Source organism: Podarcis muralis, chromosome 2 (assembly GCF_964188315.1).
Source record: "Podarcis muralis chromosome 2, rPodMur119.hap1.1, whole genome shotgun sequence".
Taxonomy (NCBI): Eukaryota; Metazoa; Chordata; class Lepidosauria; order Squamata; family Lacertidae; genus Podarcis; species Podarcis muralis.
Window position 1 is genome coordinate 121,892,849 of NC_135656.1, and position 18,871 is coordinate 121,911,719.

The 18,871-nt window shown below is 44.0% G+C and overlaps 3 protein-coding genes across 3 annotated transcripts in view; 2 read left to right on the forward strand and 1 right to left on the reverse strand.

Moving 5' to 3' along the window:
- LOC114592563 (uncharacterized) overlaps positions 1-18,871 on the forward strand; it is a 400,972-nt gene that overhangs the window by 143,846 nt on the left and 238,255 nt on the right.
- On the reverse strand, positions 1,159-12,275 carry LOC144327067 (vomeronasal type-2 receptor 26-like). Its single transcript, XM_077925282.1, has 5 exons — positions 12,249-12,275; positions 10,520-10,704; positions 9,784-10,072; positions 2,488-2,614; positions 1,159-2,075 (listed from the first exon to the last, which is right to left on the reverse strand). The coding sequence occupies exons 1-5, from the start codon at positions 12,273-12,275 to the stop codon at positions 1,159-1,161; spliced, it is 1,545 nt and encodes a 514-aa protein (XP_077781408.1).
- Positions 14,939-16,076, forward strand: LOC144327068 (uncharacterized; the record flags this gene model as incomplete). Its single annotated transcript, XM_077925283.1, has 1 exon — positions 14,939-16,076. A coding segment is annotated over one exon (738 nt), but the record flags the coding sequence as incomplete, so codon positions are not given.

The window sequence follows — 18,871 nt, forward strand, 5'->3', positions numbered from 1 at the left end:
GGAGGAACTTACGGTCCACAAATGACAACATTTTGGAGGTCCCAGGTCACAAGGTGGTTAGATTGGTCTCAACTAGGGCCAGGGCCTTTTCAGTACTGGCCCCGACTTGGTGGGATGCTCTGTCACAAGAGACTAGGGCCCTGCGGGACTTGACATCTTTCCGCAAGGCCTGTGAGACAGAGCTGTTCCGCCTGGCCTTCGGTTTGGACTCAGTCTGGCCCTTATGTTTCCCTCCCCTTATGGTCTTGATTTATCAGCTACTTTTAAAATGAGGCTGCATTATAAATTGCATTTTAACCTGTATTTTAAATTGGTCCCCCCCATTATGTTTTTATGGTAATTTTACCAGTGTTAATTCTGGCATTTGTATTGATGTCAACTTCCCTGCAGAGACGCGGGTGGCGCTGTGGGTAAAAGCCTCAGTGCCTAGGACTTGCCGATCGAAAGGTCAGCGGTTCGAATCCCTGCGGCGGGGTGCGCTCCCGTCGCTCAGTCCCAGCGCCTGCCAACCTAGCAGTTCGAAAGCACCCTCGGGTGCAAGTAGATAAATAGGGACCGCTTACTAGCGGGAAGGTAAACGGTGTTTCCGTGTGCTGCGCTGGCTCGCCAGATGCAGCTTGTCACGCTGGCCACGTGACCCGGAAGTGTCTGCGGACAGCGCTGGCTCCCGGCCTCTAGAGTGAGATGAGCGCACAACCCTAGAGTCTGTCAAGACTGGCCCGTACGAGCAGGGGTACCTTTACCTTTTTAGATTGCAGTCTCTTGGGAGTTGGCCACCCCTCTTTACACCAGTCCTCATCATGCCCTGATTTCTGGAAAGAATTGCATTTTGTGACATAGTTTCTACGTTGACATTTTACTTCTTTATCAGAGGCCAATTATGAATGTCTACTTAGACAAGCGAGAGATCTGCAACATACCACACAGTTTTTTGCATATTTCATACCTACAAAATATTAAATCAATAGAACCTGTGGGCATTCCATGGTCACCATAGCCTCATCTTCATTGGCCATGACGTATAGCCTTTGGGACATTAGTAGAGGGAAGAGAAAATATTTAAAATATCAACTCATAATAATCACTCACAAGTGAAATAGCTTTTTTTTTTTACTTCTTTGCTGAACACAGGTGTGTAAGATGGGGTGGTGGAATCTACTAAGAATCAGATGCCATCTTTAGTTTTGTTGTCAGATTATCCTTTATATTCAAGTTAGGCCTGAGAATAATAATGTAGCACTTAGGAATGAAGATGCAGCCCAGGAGCCCAGCACTGGAGGCCAACATAGAGAAGACTTGCACGGCTACCATGTATTTCCCCTTTGTGCTCAGGTAAGTAGGCACAAAGGACACCCAAACATTGCAGAAGACCAGCATGCTGAAGGTGATCAGCTTGGCTTCATTGAAGGCCCCAGGAAGTTTCCTAGCCAGGAAAGCCACCGTGAAGCAGATGGCAGCCAGGAAACCCATATAGCCAAGGGCAGTATAAAACATGGCAACAGACCCTTCATTGCATTGCAAGATGATCTCTCCAGGCTGAGAGTTCATGTCAGAATCTGGGAATGGGGGAAAGAACCCCAGCCAGATAGTGCTGATGAGAATTTGGACACTGGAACAGGAAATGACAATAGAGTTGGCCAAACTCTTCCCCAGCCATCTCCTCACTCTGTTCCCTGGCTTTGTGGCCAGGAAGGCCAGCACCACAGTGATGGTTTTTGCCAAGACAGAAGAGATGGCAACAGAGAAGATGATGCTGAAGGCCATTTGTTGAAAGAGGCAGGTCTCTTTCCTTGGCCGGCCGATGAAGAGGAAGGAGGTTAAATAGGAGAGAAGGAGAGAGACAAGGAGGATGTAGGAGAGGTCCCGGTTGTTGGCTTTGACTATGGGAGTTTCCTTGTATTTAATGAAAACTCCTAACACAAGGATGGTGGTTAAGCACAAGAATAGGGCAGAGGAAGTCAGGATTATTCCCAAGGGTTTTTCATAGGCCAGGAAGTTGATAATTTTAGGAACACATTTATCTTGATTCTTGTTTGGATGCTGGTCTTCTGGACATTTGGTGCAATGCTTTGCATCTGAAAAGAAGAACAATGACTTCAGCATCATTCATATGTGTGCAATTACTCTGTTACATTCCACAAAAGACATGTTTTGTTGTGAAAATTTACATTCCAACTACATTTGAAAAATAGACTAATAGCCTGTTCCAGTCACTGTAATGCAGATTAATGTGTTAATTGAATTGCAAAGGGCTAGCGGATACATCAAAATGGCAACCAATCACATGTAAAACACTTGGGGCATTGGTAATGGAGATGACACAAAGAAATGACATTATGGTGCCTGGGATTTCTGGATCCTTAAACACCCACCAGTCTACACATAAGGCCATTTCTTTCAACTCCACAAAGGTCTAATTCATCCAAAAATATCTAAATATAATTTACCCATTCCTTAAAGGCTGCCCTTTCCTCTGGAGACACTTACCTTCTTGGGTAGAGATTGTCCCTTCCTTGCAGGGAGCACAATCATAGCAGCAAAGCTGCTCTCCTTCCCGGATCACCTTGACATACCCAGGCTGACAGTTCTTGCTACATCTGGAATGAGGCACCATCTACTCATAGACAAAGGATCAATAGTGAGGGCTATTTCTATCTATGCAAAGTCACCGGAAGTAATAGGAAGGGAAAGTAAGGGGATTATGGGAGGTATTTTCATCAGGACTGTGGTATCATAAGCAGTTTAGACCTTGATTTTGGCTAATTATATGTATAAAAATGCAGTTTAATGACTTCTCTGCAAGAGGCTGGTTCATTCAGTTTGCTGTTCTCAACCTAACCTGCTCCATGGTATTCTGAATCTGCTGACCTCATGGATCCACTATGAATGCAGATCTAACTTGATCCCTGCCTCATCTCTGTATTTGTTATTTCCTTCAAGTCTGTTAGGAACCTTAAGTAAAACTTAAGGTATTAGAAGATATCTGAAAAATCCATCCACTTTTGCAAAGCTGGAGGGTGACCTTCAAAGGGGTATCCGCGAGACCCTGTTTCTCTCCAGGAATGAAATCCAGCCTGTAATCAGGAAAGAAACCCAGCCTGTGTTCTAAACTGAAGCAGATTAACTGTCAAAGAACTTACGACCAGGTTCCTTCTTGAGCATTACCTTTATTGGTCTATTGTATACTTATTTAATAATAAGAATAATTTATTATTTGTACCTTGCCCATCTAACTGGGTTGCCCCAGCCACTCTAGGCAGCTTCCAGCATATGTTAAAACATAATGATAGCGATGCCTTATGAGGAACGGCTAAGGGAGCTGGGCATGTTTAGCCTGGAGAAGAGGAGGTTAAGGGGTGATATGATAGCCATGTTCAAATATATAAAAGGATGTCACATAGAGGAGGGAGAAAGGTTGTTTTCTGCTGCTCCAGAGAAGCGGACACGGAGCAATGGATCCAAACTACAAGAAAGAAGATTCCACCTAAACATTAGGAAGAACTTCCTGACAGTAAGAGCTGTTTGACAGTGGAATTTGCTGCCAAGGAGTGTGGTGGAGTCTCCTTCTTTGGAGGTCTTTAAGCAGAGGCTTGACAACCATATGTCAGGAGTGCTCTGATGGTGTTTCCTGCTTGGCAGGGGGTTGGACTCGATGGCCCTTGTGGTCTCTTCCAACTCTATGATTCTATGATTCTATTCTATGATAATAAAACACTAAACATTAAACATTAAAAACTTCCCTATACAGTAGAACCTCTACTTACAACCGCATCAGGTTACAAACGCTTCAGGTTACAAACTCTGCCAACCTGGAAGAGTTACCTCGAGTTGAGAACTTTGCCCCAGGATGAGAATGGGAATTGGGTGCTGGCGGTGCAGCGGCAGCAAGAGGCCCCATTAGTGAAAAGCACACCTCTAGTTAAGAACAGTTTCAGGTTAAGAGCAGACCTCCGGAACGAATTAAGTTTGTAACCAGAGGTACCACTGTACAGGGCTGCCATCAAAACCAGTGGGCTTACTTCTGAACACAGCTGCATAGGGAAATCTACTCTGATGTAACCACGGTAAAAAAAAAAGGCAATTTTTATTCTAGATTTGTTGATCCAGAATGCTTTTATGTATTGCTCTGCCCACCTTCAATACCGATTCCACCCTCAGCCCTGCCTGCAGCTCCCTGTGAGATTCGCCCTTCATTTCCCTCTGAGGGACTGTGACCCTTGGGAGAAAAAATGGTTGCCTGCCCATGATTTAACTTGTAGCTCAAAACACAGGAGCTCTGATTTGGAATTGCCATGCTTTTTAGAGAATGAGTGAATATGGAAGAACCTTTCCTGACAAATAGTATTTTCAAAGCAATGATGTTGTTGTTTAGTCGTTTAGTCGTGTCCGACTCTTCGTGACCCCATGGACCAGAGCACGCCAGGCACCTCTGTCCTCCACTACCTCCCGCAGTTTGGTCAAACTCATGCTGGTAACCTTGAAAACACTATCCAACCATCTCGACCTCTGTCGCCCCCTTCTCCTTGTGCCCTCCATCTTTCCCAACATCAGGGTCTTTTCCAGGGAGTCTTCTCTTCTCATGAGGTGGCCAGAGTATTGGAGCCTCAGCTTCAGGATCTGTCCTTCCAGTGAGCACTCAGGGCTGATTTCAGAATGGATAGGTTTGATCTTCTTGCAGTCCATGGGACTCTCCAGAGTCTCCTCCAGCACCAGAATTCAAAAGCATCAATTCTTCGGCGATCAGCCTTCTTGATGGTCCAGCTCTCACTTCCATACATCACTACTGGGAAAACCAAATGATAGCTCTCTCTTTTTTTGAGGTCTAATCAACAATACCAGAAGTATTGTTAGAACTTATCAGATGATCAAAAGAATAACATTAATTGAATGGCTCAACCCACCTTGTTAAACCAAGGAGGCCACACAATGGCATCCTGGTCGATGGTGACTTGTACGCCTTGGGATCCCCGTTTCTCCACACGCCCAACTTTCCCTTCATGAAGGGAGTTATTGGGAAGAATCACAAAGTTCACAATATCAAAGTCAGCTGCCAGTTGCCCATTCTCATCCAAATAAACTCCGTCCACAGAAGCATTATAAAATCTGACGTTTCTAAGGAAAGGGTGAAGCTAGAAGGACAGAGAAAATCCTGGCATTTATCAAAGCTGGTTTTTTCCCTTTTTCTTTCCTTTCTTTTTTGTTTGAATAAACTTCGTTAGAATTTTAAAGAGTGATACAAAGATTATTATCAAATATCACTTGATCCAAACTAAAATGCTAATGCAGCTAAAAACACAGAGCCAGACAAAAAAGAGAGGGGGGGGGGGAGAAAAAGAAAGAAAGAAAGAAAGAAAGAAAGAAAGAAAGAAAGAAAGAAAGAAAGAAAGAAAGAAAGAAAGAGAAAGAGGTAGGGTAGATAGAAAAAGGATTAAAATAGACTCATGCTCTAAGACTCGTGGCTGTTGCACATGGCTTAGGGTCATAGAATCAAAGAGCTGGAAGGGCCCTGAAGATCATCTGGAACCAGCCCTCTGAAATACAGGTATGTGCAGCTGTCCCTTACGGGGAGTGATACGATACAATACGATAATCTTTATTGTCATTATCCCATACAGAGCAATGGAACTGAAAAAATCTACATCAAACATTCAAAAACCAACAAGCCTGCTATCCCAACTATCCCAGCTTAGCCCCTAAAAACTCTGATACCCCATAACTGAATACAATATACCGTACTCCCATAGAGACTACCTTACACTGCGTTTAAAACCAAAATCGCATTTGGATAGAAACTGTTTCTCAGGCGGCTAGTCCTAGTCTTTATAGCCCTGTACCTTCTTCCAGAAGGCAGAAGCTGAAAGAGATCATTTCCGGGGTGCGCACTATCCTGCACTATCTCTGCAGCTTTCTTATGACACCTGGCAGCATAGATTTGATCCAAGGTGGGAAGAGTGCACCCAATTATTCTCTCCTCAGTCTTTACGACCCTGGACAGCATTGTTTTCTCCCTGGCCGTCCAGTTCCCAAACCACACACACAGACCATAAGTTAATGCACTCTCCACAGTACAATGGTAAAATGCCATCAACAGGTCCTTTGAGAGATTGTTTTTCCAGAGGATTCTCAGAAAATATAACCTCTGCTGTGCTCTCTTCATCAGGTCTTTGGTGTTTTCTCCCCAGTTTAGGTCATCTCTCAACTCCATTCCCAGAAATCGAAACACCGAGACCTGTTCCACACACTTCCCCTCAATAATAAGTGGCTGAATATTCTTTTTACATTTCCTAAAGTCCACAATAATCTCTTTTGTTTTCTTTAAGGTAAGGAGTAAATTGTTTTTCCTGCACCACTCCCCCAACTGCAACCTTGGTGTTATCAGCAACCTTGGTGTGAACCTGCAACCTTGGTGTTATCAGCATCATAGTGGCCACACAATTTTTTTTTAAGTGGCCCCAATTTACTTGAGGTCTTGTGAAATGGGGCCCTCTTTCCAGCAGTGGAGCCTAGTGGTACGGACTCATTTGGAAGGTGGTGGACGCTCCTTCCTTGGATGTTTATAAACAGATGTTGGATAGCCATCTGTCATAGTTGCTTTAGTTGAGATTCCCGCATTACAGGGGAATGTAGGAAGATGACTCCCAGGGGTCCCTTCTAGCACTACAATTCTATGATTCTATGTTTCTATGATAAATAGGCACCAGTAGAAGCTCACATGTTGCAGCCGAGGAGGAGTCGGAGGAGTCAATGTGACCTCAGAATAGGTAAAATGTTGCCTCAGTTCTCCTCTAATTCTGAAAGCACCTCAGAGACTGGCTCCAAGGTAGTAAGTTGCCTTATACATAAGGAATCTCTTTTTTAAAAACTTGTAGACATTGGTTTGAGTCTTACCCTCCAGAACAGGAGAAAATGAGCTTGTTCCTTCTTCCATGTGACAGCCCTTAAGATATTTGAAGATGGCTCTCATATCTCCTCTCAGTCTCCTCTTTTCCAGGCTAAACATACCCAGTTTCTTCAAGCATTCCTCTACTGCTAGTAAGCCCCGTGTCCCAAATCTTATATTTGTTCATCTGGTTCTTCCTGCCTAAGTGCAGAACCTTACATTTGTCCCTATTGAAATTCATTTTGTTAGCTTGGGCCCAGTTCTCCAATCTGTTAAGGTCGTTTTGATTTCTGATTCTGACTTCTGTGGCATTAGCTACCCCTCCCAGTTTGGTATCATCAGCAAATTTGATGAGCACCCCCTCAATTCCTTCATGCAAGTCTTTTCTAAAGTTCTATTTGAACTTAGCCTGATCTTTTATTCCCCTTCCTTCCCTCCCTCTCCCCTTTCTATGAAGATTACCCGCTCTGGGATCCCACAGCTAATTCTCCCCTGGTCTCCTCGCTGGCCCAAATAGGACTAATTTAGCCAGCTAGCCCTGGTGAACATCTAACGATTATTGGATGGATTTCCCCCCTGAATTAATTTTTGAATTCAGAATTTATTGTTATTCATGTTTTATACTGTATTTTAAGCTGTTTTTTGCTGCATCAATTGTTTTAATTTTGTTGTTAACCGCCCTGAGCCCGGTTTTCTGAACTGGGGTATAAATAAGAATTTATTATTTATTATAAAGATGTTGAACAACAACATTGTTCTTGGAGACCCTAAGGATTGGACCTGTTATATAAGTAAAATAACAGTTGCAGAGTGGAACTGATTGTCAGTTCAAGCAGAACCATATACAGCCACGTCACTAGAATAAAAAGGAATACCTGTGATGACTGGATTCTTTCACCTTCCGATCTCTTTCTGCCCACCATCCCCATCCAGTTGGCTCTGGATGAGTCTGCAGCATTTAAGGCACGTGCCAGAGCTCGGACAGTGTTGTAAATGCTGTAAGTGTCTTGAAAAAGGCTTCTTTCCAGGACATCTTGAGGGTAGCTCTTCAGGTTCTCCTTCGCAATGCATCGGTCCTGGCCTTTCACAGATAACACATGCTTTGAATATAAGCAATGATATCCATTTTCCCAGATTGTATTCATATCAGTATTACCATGATATATAACTGGCAGGTTATGCTTCGATTTTTTTTGGGTCTGGATAAATAATGATAAATAACCATAGATGTGCTTGTTCATAAGCATTGTGGGAGATAGGTTGGAGTTGAAGTACGACAAAGCTATTGTGATCCAAATTTTCCCTGTAATTGGAGTCAGGGTTGCACCCACCACATCAACTGTCGTTAATACATCTACCAAAGACAGAGACTCCCCATAGTACAGAAATACATTGATTCTCCTGTCCATGGAAAACAAAATCTTGTGCAAGACCTTGTCAAGCAAATCGGGCACAATGAAATCCTCTCGTGACATTTTTTGTGAGAAGGCAACACAGACACTGCTCTTAATGAGAACGGGGGTCAAGGTGCTCAGAAACCTTTCTCCATTGTCCGTGTCAGGAGCAATGAGCCCGATCCACGTCCACCTGAAATGCAGAAGTAGACGAACAATCCCTTGGCTTGGGGGTTCTTCATTTGGGGTCACCCGGTAGATGAAAGGGAACTGTGCTTTGCCAAGAGCACGATTAGCGGAAATGTAACTTACCTAGTAAGGAAAGGAAAGATTGAAGAGTTTCTTTTGCTTTCAGGGCAAGCGCTGATATTATCAATTAACTTGGAATTCTGCTCAGGAAGGGTCATGTCCTGCGCATTTCTCTGTGTGGTGCTCCTAAGCAGCTGTTTAATAGATATTTCACATCTTCCGTGCGAGGTCAGTTCTATAGATTTCTTTTCCTGCCCTATATTTATCAGCCTTCAGCATAAGGTCCTACCGCCTGCACTCATTTCACTTTCTGCTTCTCACCTGAGCACTGCGGAGAAGCTACCTGGTGCATTACATTTATAGATGCCATTTTGAACTGTGGTGGTATCTCATAAAGCGGTTGGGGCTCTCAATGGAAAAGGGCTCCATTGGCAATGTGAGAAAGCACCACACTTTTCTGGGTATTTGGAGCAGCTCTGAAGCAGGGATGGCAACACTGATAGGGGATTTTGCAAGGGGAAAGTGTAAATGTGCCATCCCTCTACTTCTGTCAAATCAAAAAGGAAGGAAGGGAGGGAGGGAGGGAGGGAGGGAGGGAGGGAGGGAGGAGGAGAGGAGAGGAAAAAGGAAAGGAAAGAGGAAAGGAAAGGAAAGAGGAAAGGAAAGGAAAGGAACAGATGCAGCTGGAAGAAGGCAGTAAAGATATAACCTTAATGGATCTGAAGAACTCTTCTCAGAAGATCTACTCCAAAATTATTGGTGCCAGGCAGACCCCTAAAAGGTTGCATGCCCCATTTCCCCTTGTACTTCCCCACTGAGCTACTAAGCAGTGTGGTTCTCATGAGTGTTCTGTTTATAGAAACATAGAATTGTAAGGGACTCCGAGGGTCATCTAGTCCAACCCCCATGCAGTGCAGAAATCTCAACGCACGGTCTCCCATCCAATTTGAAACCATGCCGGGCCCTGCTTAGCTTTGCAAATGTGCTAGCAACCTTACTGCTGCACCACTAGGATTGTTTCCCTTCTTACAAGAGTGCTCTGGTGAACTCTCCTTGTGGGACTTTTCTTCTCACAGGTGGACAAACCCTTCACAAAGGGTGGGAGAGCTTCCCTAACCACATGCCTACTATTAACTGGAACAAGGGGCTGTGTGATTCCTCTGGTGGAAAGGGCAGCCCTTACTTCTCTGAACGATTCCTGGCATTTTCTCCAACAAAGCAGTGCTTTCCTGCAGGCTGCCTATGCTTCTGTTTTCATACCTGGGGGATTTTGTAAATTCCCAGTGAACTTGAAATTTGGGCAGAGGTGTCCGAATCAAGCCCTTCAATGAAAACCAGGGGCTTGCTCTGTCTTCCGCAATTGTAGTTTGGAACATTTGCCCTGCCAGGAGAGAGCAGATCTATCATCGTGTCGTAAGTCATTCTTGAATTGAAATAGTTCTCATAGAGGTCGTAGCCCAGGGTGACATTGGGCAAAATCCCAGGATCCTGATTTATCTCATGAACAGCAATCTGCAGGGACAGGAGATACCAGTAGGAGACATCAGTCCTACCATAAAACAATGTATTAATCTCATGTCATTCTCCATTCGCTGAAATCATATCGAATCCCTGCTTTCTTAATCTTCAGCCTCTGGATTTTACTCAAAGAATGACACCACAGCTTTCGCACAGATCTAAGCATGAAGCAAATCGCCATCACATAATCTGCCATAAGTGTGTTTGTTATAAGGCAAACAGCTGCTTGCCACCAAAGCAGGAACAGACAAAAATCATCAAATTGTAGAGATGGAAAGGACTCCATCCCCCCAAAGTGCAGAAATCTAAACTAAAGCATCCATGACAGATGGCCAATACATTTGGGCACTAGAGCCCTGTAAAGAGGGAGTACGCAATATTCAAACATGTTAAGGAAATGTTTCTGGAATGATGGGGCATTGGACACAATCATAGCCGAGTTTAACAGCCTTATTCTGATTACTTTTCAAGTGCTTACCGTATAACCACATTTTGTGGGGGCATGCTAAAATTGTACGTTGACAGCATAGATTGCACTGTAGATATGAGCCCGCTTATGATGTGGTCTCCTGGCTTGTAATAGTTCAGCGCATCTGGATAGTCCCTCCTCAGGTTCAACGGGCATTCTGCCTTCAGCATCCCAGAGGCAGCACTGGGTAGCAGCTGAAGGAACAGCAACAGCAGAAAGAGCATCACTCTGGGTCTGACGGCTGTCGTGGCCGCTATTGTCACTGCTCTTAACTTCATAAGGAGCTAATGAGAAGAAGCCCAAAGTCTCCAGCAAGACCCCAGTGACATTTCAAAACAGAGGGGCGATATGGGACCTCCACATTGGCAGAGTCCCTGCCTGCCACAAAAGCCCCCAGTGACACATGAGAAACTTAAATACAAACTTGTTGCTTGAAGTTGCCTCATGCTGCTCTCCACTCTGCGGTTTCTGTTATTGGTCTCAAAGGTGATGTTTGGCTGGCTGATCCTTTGGGTATTTGCAGGGGAAAGAGGAATAAATCACTGTGATTCTGATAATTGCGAGGCGAAGCATTGCCTCTGCCCTGTCAAGGACTATCTCGGTGGGGCTGGAGGAACAGGTGCAGAAGGAAAACATGTTTGCAGGATCTCACTGATGCCACTGCATCTTCTGACAAAGTTCAGGGAGGGGGAAAGTGACCCTGGAGAGTGGCCCTTCATTTGAGAACGGCCGTCTGATGAGCTGGGATCAAGCTATTCTTTTTGGATAGGCGTCACCACCACTTTTGAATTCATAGGCACCTTTGCAAACCAAAGAAACTGTTCTGTGGAACATCCCCCACCCCACAACTTGCTACCACATGATGCTTATTTCATTAGGTGAAAGATGAACATTAGAGTTTGTCCCTTATATTCCCAGAAAAATATCTTTAAACGAACCATAAGGGCAGTGGCAACTAAAAATGACCTAATCTCTATGTGCACATCTACATGCGCCCCATTATATTTTAAACTTAGAGAGACCTATGAACATACACCTTATTTTAATGAATTGACTTTTGCATGACTTTGGAAAGCTTTTACGATTAAATACAATAAACTCTGCTTATAGAAATGGGAGACACAGAGGCATACCAATAAATGAACTTATTTGCATTAGGGGATGTCCTGAAGGTAGAGGACCTTATGCATTATATCTTGTGCTGCCCCTTATATAATAAAGCAAGAGAACGATTATGAGGCACTTGTTTAGCGAATGGCTGTGGGGCAAGTCTTGCCAGGCCACCAGAAAAGTGTTGGTGGTGCTAGGTGTTTTCTTAGCACCAAACTCTAATGGAAATGCTGGTGATGCTTCAAATGCGAGAGGAAAAACCGCAAGCCCCACATCCTGGCTCCCTCCAGTTTTGGACAAACTGTGACACCCCACCCCTAGTCTTTAAATACAGTAGTTTCCAATGACAAGACAGGATCAGGCCCTATGTAATTTGAGCTGAGTACTTTGAGAACGTTTCCTTCCCCTCCTAATCAAAGCTGCATTCTGCATATCAGAAGACAGAGCCCCCACAAATCTCTGGTAGTCTTTGTAGCTCTTTTCAGAAATGTAACGCTGTATTGTAGAATCCTCAGACTGATTTTATGATGATACTTTTCAAATGTGAGAGTATGGTAGGCCTTCAAGCTAGGAGACACCTTGATTTTGAGGGAAATAAAAAGACTTTGTTTTTCTCTCTTCTCCATACTGTTTGTCCTATTATGTCTTCTAACATCCCGGCAGTGACTGTGGTTTTCGAATTGTTGTTGTTGTTTAGTCGTTTAGTCGTGTCCGACTCTTCGTGACCCCCTGGACCAGAGCACGCCAGGCACTCCTGTCTTCCACTGCCTCCCGCAGTTTGGTCAGGCTCATGTTTGTAGCTTCGAGAACACTATCCAACCATCTCATCCTCTGTCGTCCCCTTACTGTCAGCTCTTACTGTCAGGAAGTTCTTCCTAATGTTTAGGTGGAATCTTCTTTCTTGTAGTTTGGATCCATTGCTCCATGTCCGCTTCTCTGGAGCAGCAGAAAACAACCTTTCTCCCTCCTCTATGTGACATCCTTTTATATATTTGAACATGGCTATCATATCACCCCTTAACCTCCTCTTCTCCAGGCTAAACATGCCCAGCTCCCTTAGCCGTTCCTTATAAGGCATCGTTTCCAGGCCTTTGACCATTTTGGTTGCCCTCCTCTGGACACGTTCCAGTTTGTCAGTGTCCTTCTTGAACTGTGGTGCCCAGAACTGGACACAGTACTCCAGGTGAGGTCTGACCAGAGCAGAATACAGTGGCACTATTACTTCCCTTGATCTAGGTGCTATACTCCTATTGATGCAGCCCAGAATTGCATTGGCTTTTTTAGCTGCCATGTCACACTGTTGGCTCATGTCAAGTTTGTGGTCAACCAAGACTCCTAGATCCTTTTCACATGTACTGCTCTCTCTCATTTTCCTTCAACTCTGACAAGAGGTATAGGAAGTGGCCACATTGCAATGATTTGCATGCTGTTTAGGACAACTTTTGGTGTAAAGATTGGCGTATCTCTGGGTGAGAAGTAGTATCCACTCTTGAAGGTTTGGGTGGAGGCAGTCAGCCAGCCTGAGCAACAAATACCTCTTTGAGTTGGCGTTTGACTTGAATGAATGTTTGTCTGGTCTACTTATGGTCCTCATAGTTAGGCATGAGAGAGTGGAAGAGAACTGTGAAAATCTGACTGTAGGTTGTTTCAGACATGCTTGCTTTAAACCTAGATCCAGAAGAAAAAGTTGTGGCTTTGCAAGCATCTCTTTATAGAAAATGGTATGGTGGTTCCTGAACATCATACCAGTGTCACAAGAGAGGTGGTGAGTCAGTCACTCTGATTAATGGAGCTGCTTAGTTAATTTTTGTCCCTACATGCACACGGTGAGAGGAGGGCGAGCGAGCGGGGGCCTCCCGCGGAGCTCCCGCTGCCAGGGGCAGTCTGCTTGCTGGGGCGTGGGGCACGTGCCCGGAGGGAGGGAGGGAGAGGGGGCTGGTGCCAGGCGCTGCCTAGAGAGGCCTCCTAAATATGACCCATTGCATCTGATTTTCGCTCCTTCTTTATTTAGGGAGTCATAGCAGGACTTCTGAAGGAATGCGGATAAGGGTATGCTTTAACTTCGAAGGAGAGAGAGGAAATGCGCCAGAGTGTTGTGGTCAGTGTAGGATTAGCCGGGTTCAGTACTTTGTCCAGTTCCAGTTGCTGGATTTTAAGGAGGAGATAGACAAACTGGAGCAGGAATCTTTCTGGCTGTGGGGGGGGCGAAAAACGTTCGCAATCTAAAATGCGATTTTTATGACTTGGTGGAATGCAACCTATGGATAAAACGTTGCTTTTGCATGGAAGCGGTGTGTCACAGAGGCCCCACTCTTTTTCCTGCCTGTCTCCCGTATGCTTGGTGCTTTGTATATTTCACTGTACTACTAATACTATGTAATTGGGATTAAAAAGGTGTTCTATTGAAAAGAGATGTTACTGATAGATTTTTTTTAATGTACAAAATACTTTCATCCAGGCAACGTGTTGTTTTCTTTTATAAGCATTTGCTGCTGTTAAAAGGTAAATTATAATATGAAGGGGGTGGTTTGCTGTTATGGAAAAATCTAGGTGTGAGGCTGCTCAGTCCCCCAGCTGGTCGGGCAGAGCCCGTGGGTCCCTGCAGAATAAAGGAAGGAGTCCAGCCAACCAGAGCAAATAGCTGTAGACCAAAGTTTATTGCACAATAGGTTCAAAGAGCAAATTTGAACCCCGAGGATGGGGTGACAAAGACTTTTGAAACTTTCCCACCACATCCCAGAATACAGTTCATACAGCATCATTGCTACATCACTGACATGTCACAAAAGGGGAGGGGTAGACAGGGGTTACACTAGTTCAACCTTGGCAAACATGTCCAGACAAGTCCTTGGTACACGATTAGCATAAGCAGACATGACAGGGCAAGACTCAGGTATAAGATTAGCATAGACAAACATGTCTTAAGTACCCACCACCCAAAAGTACAATAGAAGTTCCTTTGCATGTCTGGAGCCTGAGGCGAGTCAGGTGATGAGATTTGGCTTCCCTTGGCTAACAAGGAGCCCAGCAATTGTCACCTCTGGGAACTTCCTGGAGTCCCGTTTCAAGGGGAAAATAGCTTTGGAATGGAGGAAACTGGGAAAGGAGATGATTTTATATTATTTTTAAAGCTAGGTAACTTTCCTGAGCTGTCAAGTTGAAAGGATACATTCAGGCATAATATTTGTAATATTTAACTTTAAAGATGTGCCCCCCCCCCCCGTAATTTCCGTAACATTTGCTAAAACCCTACACCTTTCCTATTCACTTAACATGCAGCAGCCTTGTTAAACTTGTCTTCAAAATGTTTATGCCTGTCTTACGTTGCATCTGCAACTGACATGCAGGTTTTATTTTGTCCCTTTTTACAGACTGGGCGCGTCTTCAGAGAATGAAACCAAAGCCACTTCTGCTATTTCTGCACCTCCTTCTGCTTCTCTTTTCTCTCCTCCCTATCACTCTAATAAAAACAACCCCTTTGTCTCTAAATTTGATCCAGAAGAGCAACCTCGGGACACTGATAGGTTTGCTAGCGACAACAATCCGTTCACTACAAAATGGGGACAGAAATCAAAGCAAGATACTGAATGCTTTATAGCTGCTACCTCTTCTGCTTCTGGGAATGAAAATAAACCATTTGCTCCTAAAAGGGAACAAGAATCCCAGATAGAGGATTCTTCAAACTCTGCTAAGTCTCCCCTGCCTGTTCCTGCAACTTCTGTTCTTGAGTTGGAGCCTTCTGCCTTTCAGCTTTCTGATATTGATAATCCTCCCGTGTCTAAAGTGGGAGAGGACTCTGGAAGTTTTAACAGTCCTCCAGCATCTTTCTCTACTTCCTCCTTAGCAGGGAACCGTGATGATTCCAAGCACGTTCATCTTGTGCCTTCAGAGAAACCCCAAAAGGAAGGTTTAACTAAACAGATAGATCCTGGCAATTTGATCCCTGGAGATCTGAATGTAAAACCCACCACCCTTTCTGTTATTCCAGAAGTGGGATTGGATGATGAGCAGCTGAGTGATTATCCCCAGGGTACTGAAAAGAAGCTCCAAACATGAGTCTGACCAAACTGCGGGAGGCAGTGGAAGACAGGAGTGCCTGGTGTGCTCTGGTCCATGGGGTCACGAAGAGTCGGACACGACTAAACGACTAAACAACAACAACAAACAACAACTGAAAAGATTGCAGTTTCTGGAGATTTGTCCAGGAGTGGAGATGGTTCTTCAGAGTTACGGTCCTCCATTGAGGGGGGAGAGCTGACAGCAAATAAGAGAGGCAGACTGGTGAGAGGCAGACTGTATCGCTTCTCATGAAGACTAGTGCTCCTGATGATGGATTTGAACTAAACAAACCACTGGTTGCACCTTCAGCACTAGCCCTTGAAAATGCAAGCCATGTGGAATGAAGTTATATGGCTTTAGCAGAAATGTTATAAAGAATTAAGTAAAGATAGATTGTTAATGGGTCAAAGTAGACAGGGTGATAGTCCTGAGTTCCCTGTTAAGCCTGTTCATCTTTCCCCTCTGCCCAGTTCTTCTCACTCTATTAGTTCTTTCCAATCTGATGCTTCTGGCTGTAATAGAGCAGAACCTACGAAAAAAGCTACAGCAGAGGGCTTGGGTACCAAAGTGGATCCCTCTGGCAAGAAGAAGCTGCTCCAGGCATGCGTTTCACCCTCTGAAACGCATCCCAATCAGAATCTGCAGAGTGACGGAACTTATCCTGCTAAGCTCAGGTGAGAGGAATTGGGGGGGGGGAGCAAAGATAAAGGCTCAAGTGCTATACTGTGCATGGCTTTGATTCTTCCCTCCCCCCTTTTAATGCAGTAAGGGATTTTGTGTCCTATGGACAGGTGAAAATCTTTCCCTGTTGATCTGTATCTATTTCTTGTAGCAATGTCAATGAAGGAATAAAACTGAGCAAAGGTTTGTTTTGCTTAGGCAGTAATCAGACTCTATTTTCACATTGTTGTGACATGACAATAAAGGTATCATAAACTGGAACCAGCACTTAACTAAAAAAGAAACCAAGGCAAACTTTTGCAACTTTGTTGAAAACTCTATTTTTCACACTTGCTAAACATCTGGGTAACTACACAAATATCCAAGGAACCAACCATATTTTATTGGGGGGGGGGGGACAGATATTTAGAACCATCAAGAGTGTCAGACTAGGATTCCACTCAGTGATGGGCCAGTCTCTTATCTCTATGTCTAACCTACTTCACAGGGTGGTAGTGAGGAAAATTGGGGGGGGGGCATGTATTCAGGGTCCTTGAAGGGATATAAATAAATAGGTAAGTAAAACCTTTCATTTGAGAGCTTCTAAATCAGTCTTGAAGTGTAGAGAGGAGGGCAGAATAAATCTGTTTTAACAGTAAATATAAAATCTAAACTTGCACTAATAGAGGTACGTAGAAGAGGAAAATGTACTTTATTCTTTTTAGAAGCCAAAGCAGGAACATGTGTGCATGCGGTGCTTCATGCAAGACCAAAAGTAAAGGTAAAGGTAAAGGGACCCCTGACCATTAGGTCCAGTTGTGGCCGACTCTGGGGTTGCGGCACTCATCTCACTTTATTGGCCAAGGGAGCCGGCGTACAGCTTCCAGGTCATGTGGCCAGCATGACTAAGCTGCTTCTGGCAAAACCAGAGCAGCGCACGGAAATGCTGTTTACCTTCCCGCCGGAACGGTACCTATTTATCTACTTACACTGTGTGCTTTCGAACTGCTAGGTTGGCAGGAGCAGGGAGCGAGCACCGGGAGCTCACCCTGTCGTGGGGATTTGAACCGCCGACCTTCTGATTGGCAAGTCCTAGGTTCTGTGGTTTAACCCACAGCGCCACCCGCGTCCCTTCAGACCAAAAGGAGAACTGCACAAAATTGTTCAGGTACAAAGTACTATAGGATTGCCTGCAAAAAACCAGAGCATAACATCAAAGATCTTGGATAACCAAAATGAAGCCGATATAAAAGTAATTTAAGACATACTATATTTTAAAACCTAATTGGGTGGTCTGTGCCTTGAGTTAGGAAGCTTTTAAATTTATTGGCGGGATTAGACAAACTGCAAAGGTGTATAGTCGTTTGGAGACAGAAATGTGTTCAAGTTTTCTAGGTGTACGATTCCCCCTGCCCCTGCTATCCTACTCATCTGGGCAATTTTCTGAGCTTTTTACTGACACAAGTTTAGATCTGTGAGTGGGTATGAATTCCCCAGGCTCAAAATTTGCTATCTTCACCAAAGGACTTTAGCCTGAGAGTGATTTTTGTTTTCAGATAAGCAAGGTTTAGTGATTTAGTGCCTCCAACTAATATTGCAAATGATCTGTTTGGTGTTTGAGCACAGAACCTGAATTATTATCACTTAACTGAAACAACCACTACTGCTGCTGCTTTGTATTTATTTCGTACTTTTCGCATGTTATGAGGAGGGTCTTATCTTCACTTTTCCATGTTTATTACTGGGAAGAAATAGTTGAAGGCAGGTGTACAGAAACCTTGTGTGCACATTTGTCTGCATGCCATAAAAGTACTTACTGGCAAATCCTGAAATTCTAGTTTTTTTTGTGAATCTTCAGTAGCTTTTAAGATGCTTTGACAGATTAACTCTTTGCTCTGACATCACTCCTGGGATTCCCCAGTAATCCCTGAAACCAAAGGTTTCTATACCTTCCTTCTGGTCCTTTGACGCCACCCTGGCAACAGTGCTGGATATCAAAATGACTTTAACCTGTTCATTCTTCCTTCCTAAAGAAATATGATCCTTCAGATCCCGCCTACGCTTATGGTCAGCTGACACACAGCGAGCTGATCCAGCTGGTCTTGAAGCAGGAAGATGCGATTGCAAAGCAAGATCAGCAGGTGTGGGAGTTGGAAGACTACATTGATAACTTGCTTGTCAGTAGGAAACCCATATTACAAGACTACAATAAAAGATTGGGCCAAGAATTCATTTCTTCTGACAAAGTTAAAAAAAGAGGAGTGGTTTTCTACATTAAAGATAAATGGAATCCAAAATTTGCTTTCAAAGATGAGGAAGGAAGATACATTGCAATTGAAATTTCAGCACAAGGAGAGAAATATTTGTTATTAGGAATCTACACACCTAATGATGGCAAAGCAGAATTTTTTAAGAACTTGGAAGCAAGTCTCTTGGAATATATGGATTACAAAATCATATTGATGGGGGACTTGAATGGAGTTGCATCTACTTTGATGGATAGAACTCAGAGATCAAAGGCTACGAACTCTG

Bases quoted from the DNA above. Each gene is read 5' to 3' on its own strand.
- LOC144327067 (XM_077925282.1), bottom strand. From the start codon at position 12,275: ATGTTAGAAGACATAATAGGACAAACA. The intron at 10,705-12,248 runs GTATGGAGAAGA...CTGTTCCTTCAG, and splicing joins AAGACATAATAGGACAAACA to CTGCTACCCAGTGCTGCCTC. The intron at 2,076-2,487 runs GTAAGTGTCTCC...TCTTCTTTTCAG, and splicing joins GACAATCTCTACCCAAGAAG to ATGCAAAGCATTGCACCAAA.